The following is a 13,198-nucleotide window of genomic DNA, read 5'->3' on the forward strand; positions in this document are numbered from 1 at the left end:
GTGGTTGATAAGTATAATTAGTATAATTCACTTAACCCATACTCAGAAGTGAAGTAAACATTTGGGTGAACAGTGTTCAAGAATCAAGAAAAAGTCTGGGTGTTTTCTATTTAAGCTCTGAGCATTGTAGTCTCCTGGAGGACTGAGAAGCTTTTCCACGGTTGCAGACAATCAACCATGAGGCTCCTTACTAGAAAGTAAACAATGTCTGTAATCAATGCTTTAAGGTTAAAGGTGAAGCTGGTTTAAAGGACTGAAACAAGCCTTTGCATTAGCCATGATGGAATGTTTTGGTTTGGAGTCATTTCTAGATGACAGAAACTTTTTGTCTCACCTAGTTTGATCTTAGCAGGTAGTCTGAGCTCTGTTTCTTCATCTAAAACTGATCAAAGGTTTGTGAAGATGTTGTGCTTTGAGAAGGTGGTTTATAATACGGCATGTGTTTTCAATCAGCTACATCTCTCAGCTTTCCAGGCCTAAATCTGATGACCACTGGCTTGGCTTCAGGTCTCCGTTGGCCTTGCATCAGCTACTTGCAAATCTTGGCCTTTCAAAATATGATACCCCAAAAAGATGGATATGAGGTATGATGGGGTTTATGAGCTCCATAAGCTCTTGTGAATTCTACAGTTCATGACATCTATATTTATAACTACTTCAGCATTATACGGTGAAAATCTTGAGCTTGAGGTAAATCTCTAGCTTTTAGAGACTTTCTCAGTTACGTTTCTATTCTCAACACAAAAAGGATTACAAACACCAGCTTCACAGAGTCTACAGAGGGAAATGCAAGATTTACTGGTCAGGAGGGGCAGAGAGGTCAGGGGATGTTCTCTGACTGCGCTACAAGGCAACATTGGGTCAAAGGTTAAGAGTATTCAGACATGATGTGTAGAGAGAAATGGGTGGAGGGGTTGGGAGTTGATCAGAGAGGGCCTGACAGACTTTGGTTTGGTGTGTTTTCCCAGCCATATTTTCCTCTATGTTACTCTGGATTAGGTTTCCTGCATGCATCCTTTATCAAGATAATACTTGAGGCTTGTTGGGATTTTACTGCATACATCTGTGTGGTTCTCACTAATCTCGTTAGTGTGTGTGTGGAAAGGTTCGGGAGACTTGGTATGCATACTAGTTCCCAGAAAAACAGCATGGTGGCACAGATCAAAAGGATCCGGATGGTTGTGAGTCTTATTTGGGTGAAACTTCTATTTGCCTCGTGATATTATACAGTAGAAGTGCCTTATTAAGACCTTCTGTCTGTCATTAAAGCTGCACTGCAGCAGTCTTCAGGGGATATGACACTCTCCTCTGATTTTATCAAGGACATTTTTTTCTGATGTGATTTTACAATAGAGTTACTATCTGCAGCAATCAAGCTAAACTTATCCTTTTCTTTTTTATTGAGAATGTGAAGCTTAAACACACAGTCAGAGCTCTACACTCAATTTAAATACCAATAAGAGAACTGCTAAAGTCTTATATTCATGTTGTCTTTGTCATAATTTATAGAAGGTGTTGATGTTGGACTCAGTGCCTTTACAGCACTAACAGCTTGGATGAAATGTAAATGCATTTCAGATGCGATTGAAAATCATGTACAGAGCAGATATTTCACTCCCCCAGTTTTTACCTGAAAACATTACATTAGCTTGACTAAATCAGATAATGAATGCATGAACTCACAAAGAGTAAAACACTGCATGTGTTCCAGCAATATATACAGCTGAAACCAGATGTTTACATACACCAAAAAATTTGACACATCCCAAAAAATTTTCTGACTGACTGAAGTTAGTTTACTGGAGTTCTGGCCCACTCCTCCAGACTGAACTGGCTGGCATCACTCAGTCAGGTTTGTATGTCACCTTGCTACCCTTCTCCCTCCTGAGCAGTGTGCTGGTTGGACATTCCCATCAGGTCTGTATCTGCATATAATTGAGCAGATGAACGAGGCGCCTTCAGGCATCGATAAATTGTTCCCAGGATGAACCAGACTGCAGCAGCTCCATGATTCTCTTCCTAATATCTTGGATGATTTCTGCTGACTTTCCCATCAGAAAGCAGTGAGGTGAGGCCTTAAAATCCATCCACAGGTTAGCATACTATTAACTTACATGGATCAGTTAACCTATCAGAAGTTTCCAAAGCCATGACATCATCATCTAATCTTTCCCTTATTGTTTAAAGAGACAGTAATTATCCTGTATGTAAACCTCTGATTTTGAAGACATTAATAAATACATATCTGACATAATCTTTCTTTCATTATTGTGGAATTTAGCAAATGGAAATTGTTTTGCTAATTCTAGCTGACCTAACCAGGAGAAGCTTGGTCTGATATAACTTCAGAATGACAGGCGGAAAAAGGTGTGTGTGTGGGGGGAGGGGGGTGCACGTGGTGTGAGTAGGCGTGTGTGTGTGTGTCTTTTTATTTCATGTATGTAAACTTCTAGCTTCAACAATAGTTCTGACCATGCCCTGATGCTGTGTTGACATTTCAGGTTGTTTCAATCTTAGATTGCTTTCTCAGGTTGGAAATTGAAATTGGACAGGATTTCTGATTCCCTTTGGCGAGATTGCGGCACAAAGGGAATCAGAAATTCCTTAAAAACATCGTAGCACAGAGAGAACTGGAGGAATATATTTGTGTGAGTTGGTGGTCTAAGTGGTTTGCTTCACCTTCAGTAAATACTGCAGCTTCTCCTCTTTTACCTTTTGCACACATGGTACACAGGAAATCTCTTACTCTGTTACTAATATTATTTTTATTGGATTTTATTTTAAGATTTTTTCAGTTCAGTGCAGTGTGTTTTGTAATATTATTTGGCAATGTTTCATGTTTTTTTTTTCTTTTTGGTTTAAGGATTACATAATTTTAAAATCAGGAAGTTGATAGATGCAACTGGAGTACCAATGCTATAATTAGCCAGCACTTAAAACTGTATAGAAACATTTGATTTGATGCCTGAAACATGAACAAGTCTAAGTGTTAGTAAATTAGCCAGTGGCTGAGTTCCCTCAACACAACCACGTTTAGGCAAATAAAAGGAAAAAAACATGCAAAAATGTGGCAACAGCTGGCTGAGGGGTTAATAATTTTTATATCTGCTGGTGGGATGCAACATAGAGAAACAAAGAAAATGTAAAGAAAACAGCAAATCCAAGCAGAGAATTTATGTTACAGTATAAATATCAAAGAATGGTGGGACACATGTAAACTTCAAGACATCAAGCTGAAAAGGACAAAACACATTCAGCCCAAAAAGAGTTTACAAGTAAAGAGCAAAAAGAAAATGTCCATTACTTTCAAAAAAAGGACAAGAAATGTAAGAAAATCAAAGAAGATAAAAATTGGAGGAGAAAGGGTAAGTCTGGTTTCCCTTGTCATGCAAATCAGATTGGCATTTGGGGGAAAAAATACCTTCATCATCCGTGCGGTCACTATCACTTAAATCATCAGTGTGTTTCTTTGTAAGGGGACCTATAGGACCAAGAAGGAGAAAATGGAGGAAAACAAGGTCATCAAGAACACACACAGCCTTTAAAAGATTCTCTCAAAAGATAAGAAAGGTTCTCAGTGAATATATTTTTTTATCACTTCTTTAAAGAAAAATTCTCACTCCGACTGCAGAAACGCCACCTCATTGTCAGTTTCACATGTTTATAGTCGGAATTTGGTGCAGAAAAGTTTGCTTTAAGATAGTTACAGAGCAAAAAAAGAGGGAATTTAAAAAAGAAGCAAAAAAAATTAGTTCTTTGGTAAAAATGAAGGATTAACTGACGATGAACCCATGGGATCAAAAAACATTAGGCACTGTGAAACAGTGCATATATTAGCATATATTCAACATTTCTGACGTATTATTGTAACAATTGAAAATTATCTGCATAGCTGCAAAAGAAACAGACAGTAAAAGAAGCAATATCTTTAAGAGCATAACAAGCTACAGAAGCACATGACCAGCTCCACCTGTTGTTCATTCAGGGTTCATCTTGTGTTAAATAATACACAAGCATACACTGTAAACAAAAAAAACAAACAGAAAACAATTAAAAGCAATTTCTTGTTCACATTAACTTTCAATTTGATAGTTTGTTTTTTGTATTTCTACATTAAATGCTGATTAATAGATTAGAAAAATAACAGATGTAGGAAACATTAATAATATTATTATATGTGACCTGTTAGACAATTGATAAATCCAAAATAACAAAGGAAAGGAAAAATATTAAAAAGAGAATTTACTTTTTTGTGACGAAAGCAAGCAGGTTGCTTAGATGTCAGGGATCCATGTCATGTTCCATATATCAAGATTGTTAGGTTAGCTTAGCTTGGCTTAGCTAGGTTAGCACAAAAACTGGAAAATACATTCTGCCACAACTGGTTCTTTGAAAACACTCACGATCTCCCAAAATGAGGAGAATGAGTTGACACTTTTGTACTAATAACAGGGTTTATGTTTATTTTTTTCCATGTGTTACCTTTGGCAAGTCAGACTTGAACCTGACATGTCAGGGAAGATTTGTTGTATAAAAAGGAGATCTAAGGATGCTTCGTAAATGGGTGATTGAATCCAGACTGCGTCCAGCATCAAAGTAAGCAAGCCACACTGACGTAATAATAACTTGTGTATTTATGACTTTCAAAAATTTGGATTATGTGTCTCAAAACAAAATTCATCTTTATCTAAGTATTGCCTTGAAATTGTTGAACATGATTCCTAATTTCAAATGTTTTACACTTTAATGCAGAGGCAGTAACGCTATGTCTATGGACCATTATATAAAATGCAGCTTATTATTTATTTGTGAAAGAAACTGACAGTAATTCTACAGAGTAATGAAAGTAAAACTGAAGCAGATGGAATTTTATGGGCTTCTATAGTATTCACTCTTGAATGAGATGCTGGTTATGTTGTGATCCTGAAATGGATTTCTTCCCTCGCGATGTATTTTTAAATTTTTGAAAATCTTAGCCAAAATACCTTTTAATTTGACTTTCTAACAGAGATGTAAGTTCTCTCTTAAAGTCAGCTAGCCTTACCCATCAAGAACTCAGCATGGACAACGGATGATTCTTCAACGTTCACTAGCTGAACGCTGTACTTTAATTTGATTGCTTTCTTTTTATTGTGCTCTATCACTGAATCTCAGCCAGGGGGAGTGGTCAGTTGCTTCTTTAACCACCCAACATGTTGTCACATTAAGTTTTTTTATTCACACAGAATCATAAACATGTACGTCCTTCAGAAACATACACAGACACACAAACACAAGTACACTCCTACTGACATGCTCACATGTAAACTTTATAACATCAAAAACATGCTGAAGTAAGATTGCAAGATGTGTGACATGCAGGAAACAATTGATTGGATCTTTATGCAACATGAACTCAGAACATGTGATGCCACCAGGCCTTGAACTGCCTTAGCCAGAAAACACCCATGCTCATCCGACCAACTACAATTACCAGCCAGCACTGCAACCCACATCCTCTGCAACGGTCTGACTTTATAGCCACATAGTCTCTATTAAAGTAAATGTAAACAAAAATCACATAAAAAGAGTACAAAGGTAAACCCAGTGGGGTATTAACTTACAAGATTTATAATTGCATCAGTAGCTCATGTTCATGAGCCAGTCCTTCTCAGCTATGCGAGTGCTTCTTTCTAATAACTTTAAGTGGAAGAAGTTTCCCTGCATATAATTTTGTCCCACAGCATTCTCAGCTTGCCTTTGTGAATCTGACAAGTGATTTGATAAGCAAAAGCTGAGTGTGCTTCCTAGAAGTGCTGAATGAGCACTAGACACAAAAGTCACTTCTTTCAAAATGTGGAACGCCTAAGAAGAACGTCTCGACTGTTGCCTGTGGATGTGTGGCCTGTTCTAAAAACAGAACTTCATGTTATGCTGTGGGTCATTTATGGTGACCTTTTAGCATTACGCTGAGTGATAATACGATATTATGGAGAACAAAATCAGATATTGTGTCTTCGCTGGCCTGTAATCCGGATTAAAGCCGGTTAATGCTGTTCTCTCTCTGATTAAACTCTTGACATGTTTCCTGGCTCCCTTCAGTCCTCTGATCATCACAGAGTTTCTGGGAAAACAACAGCATCACCCATCTCTCTATTCTTATTCAGGTCTTTTTACCATCAGGGTTTGGTCATAAAAATGTCTTCCCCCATTATGTAATTTACAATATCCCCAAAGACTAATGCACTTTTTCTCTTTAGGTGCATAGTATTGCAAAGAAATAAAATGGGACAAACAGAAATAAAAGACAATCTTCCAAACAATCTATTTTAAAGTCAAGCTTAAATCTGCTCTGATGAAAAGACACAGCCACTGTTGGAGCAAACACCTTCAGTGCTGCTTGTTTCAAAAACTCACAAGTGCCTCACTCAAGCTCCATCTGACACTATCAGCCCATTTCAGCACTTCACCAGTTGTTTTTGATGCAGGAGGCAACATGGCTCCCACCCCCAGAGCAGCTTTGTCTTCTAAGGCTGAAGTTGGTCTCTGATTAATAGTTCTCACATACAGTCATGCTGGGGCAGCAGGCTGAAGGTGGAGGACATCAGTAGACTGAAAACTGATCCAGAAGGCCAGCAACGTCGTTGGAGTGAAGCTGGACTCTGACGATGGTGTCAGAGAGAAGTATCCTGTTCAAAATGCAGGTACTGTAGTCTTTCACAATGAGTCTCATCCACTTCATGACGTGCTAGATGGACACAGAAGCACCTTCAGCCAGTGACTCACTTTACCAAAGTCAACCACAGAGCAACACAGAAAATCATTTCTGCCTGTAGACATTAGACTTTACAATACCCAACTATGAGTAACTTAAATCTAATTTTCTCTGCACTCCTTTTATATTAATGTATTTGCATGTGCATGCTTGTTATTTATTTATTCTTTATTTATTGAACTACTCTTAGGTACATATGTATTTTAAAAACTTTATCTCTTATGATTATATTTGTATTATTAATTAACACCTTAGATGGAGTAGCTTGTCAATGGATAAGCAATTTCCCCTTGGGGATCAATAAAGAATATTCTATTCTATTCAGAATGATTAAAAAGTTTTTTCCATTAAGTCAACTCACTGAGTAAAGCACATTATATTGATTATTCCATGCTGACTGATGTTTTCAGGCCTATATCCATCTTAATTGTGATGATTTTTTGCTTACAGTCAATATTGAAACACAACATTTAAGATTATAATATTACACTAGACCAATAAGAAAACATTTTAATATATAACTTTGGGCTTAATGAAAAGCTTATTTAATACCTGCTTATATGTTATTCTCAAAATATACACCTGAAAAATGAGCCTTAACAGAACACATAAATCTTTTATTGTTGTTATTGTTGTGAATCATGTCTCTGTTTTATGTATATGTGGACCAGGAGTCTGTTGAATAAATCAATCAATTAAAACATATTCCAATTTAATGGCCATGACTGTAGTTACTGCATAAAACATCAAAGGTTTTGCTGCCTTTTCCTGTTCCTGAAAGTATCTGGCTTCATTACAGGGACACTGAAATGTGTCAGTAAAGGTGCACTTACCGCAGATTCACGAATACAACATAAGAATGTCTGGTAGAGATCGACTTCCATAAGTATGCTTTTAACTGTAGCTGGGCGGAAATACAAAATTATATGTAAACAAAATAGTTCAATTCAGTTGAAAGAAAACAATAATTTCTTGCAGTTGTCTGTTATAATGTGTTGACCACAGATAATTGGTGATGTTTAGTGATGCAATGGGGAAGTGTGTGGTGAGATTCTATAGTTGAGACCTTGTTACTGAATTTGTTTGAATTTAAGCTGGTTTTGAGGGAAAGGCTCCTGAACACACCGCGTATCACAGTGGTTAGAGTATAATGCTGCCTGGCTACTGAACAAATTGTCATAATGCTACACATGATTGGTGTAGATAAGTGTAGCAACCAAAGCAATTAGATCAGGACGATTAATAAAAAAAATAAAAATTCTAAATTCCTTAACTTAAGTTAACAACGTAACCTGAGTGTTTCTGAGGACTGAATCCTGAAACCACTATGTACTCCCCAATAAATAATCTAAAATAACTAGGAAAAAAAGAACAAATGAAAACTTGTGAGATATAAAAGAAACCCATGACAGATGTGGCTGCTATTGGAATTGCACATGTGCAGTAATTACTATGGTATCTTTTTTGAATCGGGGGTTAGTGGGGATCAGAGCAGACACGACAGCTGCATGACAGGTCTTATCACAGAAACCAAGAAAAGGTGAGAGGGAGAAACATGCCCTCCTACAATCAAGTTTAATTTCTAAATCATCAAGTGACAAGCAGGTCCTGACACTGGCCTTTAGCCCCCTACCTGCCACTGTGGAATATCAGTGATACACGTCCACAGATACTGGTGAGGTCAGCTGATATCGGCTCTGATTGGGAATATGGGACTTTCATCTATCTATCCTTGTGTGTGTTATCTTTACAGCTTTATTTATATTTCTCTCACTGCTATCATACACTCTTCCCCTTATTTCTTCATCTGCTTTTGACAGCACTATGTCTTTTAAACAGGTTGCACACAGACTGAACAATCTGGATAGACTGCAGTCATATTAGCAAGCTTTTATTTGGATGGAAATCAAGCCAGTTTTATTATTTAAGGTATAATCATGATCAGAGGAGTAAAAAATACATGTAAAAAAAATTGGGAAAAATCTTAGAATTCCAGTCAGATAAGATAAGAATAAATCTCCTAACATGACAAAATGTTAGAAGTAGTAAGAAGGACTTTAGTGAGCCTAAGAGTGTCTCTATTAACAAAGACTTTGTTTAGACCAACAAAGAGAGATATCCTTTGTAAAATGCTGTTCCAAAAGCAGGCACTGCGTGTTGATACTGCCTGGCAATCAATTATGCATAGTTTAAACATCCCAGTGAACCTTTAGAAAGTCATGAGGACTTAGGAAGAGCACATGAGGGGTGTTTGCTGACTTGGCAAGATCTAAAAGCAAAGGTAAGCATTGAAGACTTTGAATGAAAGACACAGGCGGTATGAAATTAAATCCCAACTTATTGCTGTTGAAGGCCCGGATGAAGGTTGGATACCATTTCCCAAAAACTCTCACAAAAGATTTTATTCAGCTTTTAGCATTCCCCAGAGAAAACAGTGAAGAACACAACGGTGGCTCTTGAGGCAGGTTTTGCCTGACTTAAGAGCTAAACCTGCCTAAATGGAAACATTAGTCTTTCTTAAATGTTTCCATTTGCTATAAATCTATGAAATAAATAATGACATTGGATGTTTTTCCACACTTGATGTTAGGGGTGAATACCTTAGAGCATGAAAAAGACTACTTGATTTACAAAGTAAAACTATGAGTCCTGAAAGCAAAATGCTACCAATGTGTGCCCACTGGTTCGCTGTCTTTGTATGTCTGTTCATGCCGACCACATAAATGGATGACTGTTCAAATTGACTTTCATGCCTTTTGACAGACCAAAAACCAACCACTCCAAAGCCGCCTGGGAAGTAAGAGTGATACAGACAAACACCTACAAAAACTAACTCAAACATCCAAGCTGAACCTTTAGGCTAGCCCTCTTCTAGGTAAGGTAATTATTTCATAAAGAGTCTATGCATTGATTAGCACTCCATGCAAGATCTGTCCATATCTACATATTGGTCCATGTATGCATCAGTCAAGACCAGCTTTGGCACAGAGACACACAACTTTAATCAATCACCAATGCAGATTAAAAAGGAGCTCTACCAGAGCACACAGTTCAATGAGCAAAAGAGGTAGTCTACAAGTAACCAAAGATAAAATCCTCACAGGTTTTAAACTACAAACATAGAATCCATTCCCCACTGTTAAAGCAGGAGTGTATTGGAATTGAGCAACAAGTTCTGATGTGAATGAAGTCATCTGCAAGCAAACAAATGACACATTCTGTAGGAGTTGATGGTGTAGTTCATATCTGAATAACCGGTATATCTGAAAAAAAAATCTAAGGTTCTCATCAGCTAAAAGAATGATTAGTTTTAAATAAGATTCAGTATGCTACATTCACGGTGTTTAATTATTCTGTTTCTTATGTATTATTTATTTAGTTATTTTTTTCACATATTGTTGAGAAAAGACAAAAGTTATTCTGATACTGACACTACAGATCAGCTGACTAACCAGTGCAGTGGAGACCTTGACTGAGAAACAATAAAACACTAATGGCTGGTTCACACTGCAATATTTTTGTCCCGATTTTCTCTTTCTGATAACCTTAACAATGCTCTGATTATTGGAATAGCTCAAGATAATCTCGTGAGATTATCTGTGTGTGTGTGGTGTGTTGGAAATAATGTCCACTCAGAAGGACATTAGGGCCCCTTCAAAATAAAACCAAGAATATTCAACATGTTGCAGCATGTGCGGTGTTCCCCAAGGAACAACAGGTAAGGAGGTTGTTGAATGTGATGTGTAGTCAATCAGAAAACAAGATGATTTACACACAGAGGGGAATACCAAGTACAAAAGGCTGAACAACTACCACCATGAACCAGAAAGTCCGGCTGATGTTGAAGACATCTTTTTCTATTGTTTTTTTTCTCTGCTAAAAATAGTCGACAAGTTGGGGTGTACTGTGGTGGTGCAGGAGTTAAGCACAACCCATATATGGGAGGCCTTAGTCCTTGACGAGGCCGTCGCAGGTTCGATTCCCGGCCTGGCGACCTTTGCCGTATGTCTTTCCCTTCTCTCATTACCCACTTTCCTGTCAATTAACTATCAAATAAAGGCTCTAGAGCCAACAAAACCTTTAAAATAAAAAATAGTCGACAAGTTATCATCACTCCTTCTTCCCAGTCAGCCAGGTTTGTTTAGTCTGAACGCATCCTTAGTCTTGAGCAATTTTGCAAGATTTTCCAGTTGACATCTGAATATTCATATCAGCGGACAATTGAAAAAATATTTCCATATGAACCAGGCACAAGATGAATTACCTCATTATCTGGATTACCTTGAAATAATTTTGTCCAGTGATAGGAATGTTAAAGATTTGGTTTGGACAGAGCTGTCACATAAAGAAATGTACCAGACATGGGCGCTGGCATGACTAGAGAAGTGATAAGGCTACAGCCAGTTAGCAAATAATCTGAGTCAGTCAAAGCAGTGGATCACCAGATCTTGAAGATGCTTCAGATACTTGAAAAAAGATTGCGGGCTTGCATTAGGCCACACTTTCCTTTATGATTATTTTGGTAGTTGACTAATGTCCTAATATTTGTCTCAAGTACTCCACTGGTAACATTACTTTAATCCATCTCTGCTCTGTGTGAACTCCCCTCTTGTTGTCAGTGAAGTGTTTTCTACAGTAAGCCTATATGTGCAGACCCAGACATTTTAGATCAACTCCTATAGTAGGTTAACATATCTGGATAGACAAGAATTTGAAAATATTTTTATTTCTTTCTTTGATAAGGTCTAATTGATGATAATGATACTGGTATTGGTATCGGCCTGATACTAGTGCTCTGGACTATCTAAGTGTTACTTTCCCGACCCAGAACTAATCAGGATCAAAGCTGTCCTGTTTAACCTCAAACGCAACCCTCTTTCCTTAACTATTGACAAATGATAAGATCATCTATGTTGAAACCTTGTTGCATAGCAATCAAACCTCTCTTCTCTGACCAGAACTTGTAAAAGGAAACCAGAATCATCTATTAGTCAGAGCAGACTTGACAGATTCCTTTGATTCTGTATTTTTGTTCTCACCTTGCATTGGTTTTAATACATTTCTTACTCTTCTCATCTTGTTAAAGTAATTTTTTCCCATGGCAATTCGTACTCATAAAAACAAGCCGATACACACAACTAGATTTTCTCTTGTGCTGTGCTGCCATGCAAATCAAAGACAAAAGCACACTTCATACTAAGTGGTGGTTGTAATATACCAATAAGTTATTTGCCGATCCTCGAAAAAATAACTCAAAAGAAGTAGATGGAGAAGTTTGATGGCAACATCTGTAGTTTGCAGCAGGGGTCACACTAGACTTTTTGTGTTGTCTGTCATTTTGACTAATGGTGTCAAAAACAAATCTGCCATAATCTAGTTTTACCATCAGTTTTCAACAATATTGATAACTATCAACACATACTACATTTTCATCAACCTTAAAATTTATTGTTATTAGGTATCTCCCTATTGAAACTTTAGCTGCAATTTGGAGTATCGTTCTACCTGAAATGTTGATCTTTACCAGGCAATTTGACTTATGAACATTTAAGATCTTCTCTGACGATTGAATGTTAAAATGTCTTGTCAAGAGCAAGGCAGTAAGATATCAGGATTTTGCTCTGTCTACAGATAAATGCAGCAATGCAGCAACACAGTGCTGCCATGGTAACATAGATGCTGGGTGAGATATCAGATGTTTGTTTCCAAATGACATGCTTTCATTTGGACAGAAGTTTGCTTGCTTAGTCTGCGCCAGATTTCAGGTGAGCTTTCAGAACTGTCACAAGAAAGCAGACTGTCCAAGCAATCAAACTCTGTGTCGCTTTAGCCAAACTGAAGTCAATTCGGTGACATTTTATTTGACGGGTTGTGAATAAGACTGTCATGACACCGTCATAAACATGACATAACGCCTGTCATGAACATGAGTAAGTCTTCATTAATATTTATGACTGTTAAAAATTATGTAGCTTTATGTTACTAAAGCTAAAGTTTAATCAGTAATACTTTTATAACAAATGTATGTCAGATCATGATTTCTTGGTTAATGTCAAGTTGTCATAACAAAGACATTTTGAATATTGTCAACTTTGTATTAAAATGTCATGATTTACCAAATGATACTTTAAGACAGCAGTCATAAATATTCATGAAGACTTATTCATGTTCATGACAGGTGTAATGTCATGTTTATGACGGTGTCATGACAGTCTTATTCACAATCCGTCAAATAAAGTGTTACCGTCAAACCTCATCAAATAAATATTAGCAGCTATTTCAAAAAGCAAAATATTGCTTTATGAAAAATACTCCTGACACATACAAACACAATCTGGCTAGATCTAAACTTTAACATGTTTCTAAAAAATGGTACTTAATACTCAAGCCATCCATCAAAACAGCTGTACAGCAGTGAACATAATCAAGCTGTCATTTGTGAAG

The 13,198-nt window shown here is 37.1% G+C and overlaps 1 protein-coding gene across 3 annotated transcripts in view; it reads right to left on the minus strand.

Moving 5' to 3' along the window:
* The window catches only part of nlgn1 (neuroligin 1), a 351,083-nt gene that overhangs the window by 198,873 nt on the left and 139,012 nt on the right, over positions 1 to 13,198 (minus strand). For 2 of the 3 annotated variants that reach the window (XM_023339776.1, XM_023339777.1), the window contains one exon: positions 3,422 to 3,481. The exons of the other annotated variant lie outside the window; for it this stretch is intronic. In XM_023339776.1, the coding sequence (XP_023195544.1) occupies positions 3,422 to 3,481 (60 nt within the window). The remainder of the gene's footprint in view (positions 1 to 3,421; positions 3,482 to 13,198) is intronic. 3 annotated transcript variants of the gene reach the window in all.

The sequence above is a fragment of the Xiphophorus maculatus genome, chromosome 9 (genome assembly GCF_002775205.1).
Source record: "Xiphophorus maculatus strain JP 163 A chromosome 9, X_maculatus-5.0-male, whole genome shotgun sequence".
Lineage (NCBI taxonomy): Eukaryota > Metazoa > Chordata > Actinopteri > Cyprinodontiformes > Poeciliidae > Xiphophorus > Xiphophorus maculatus.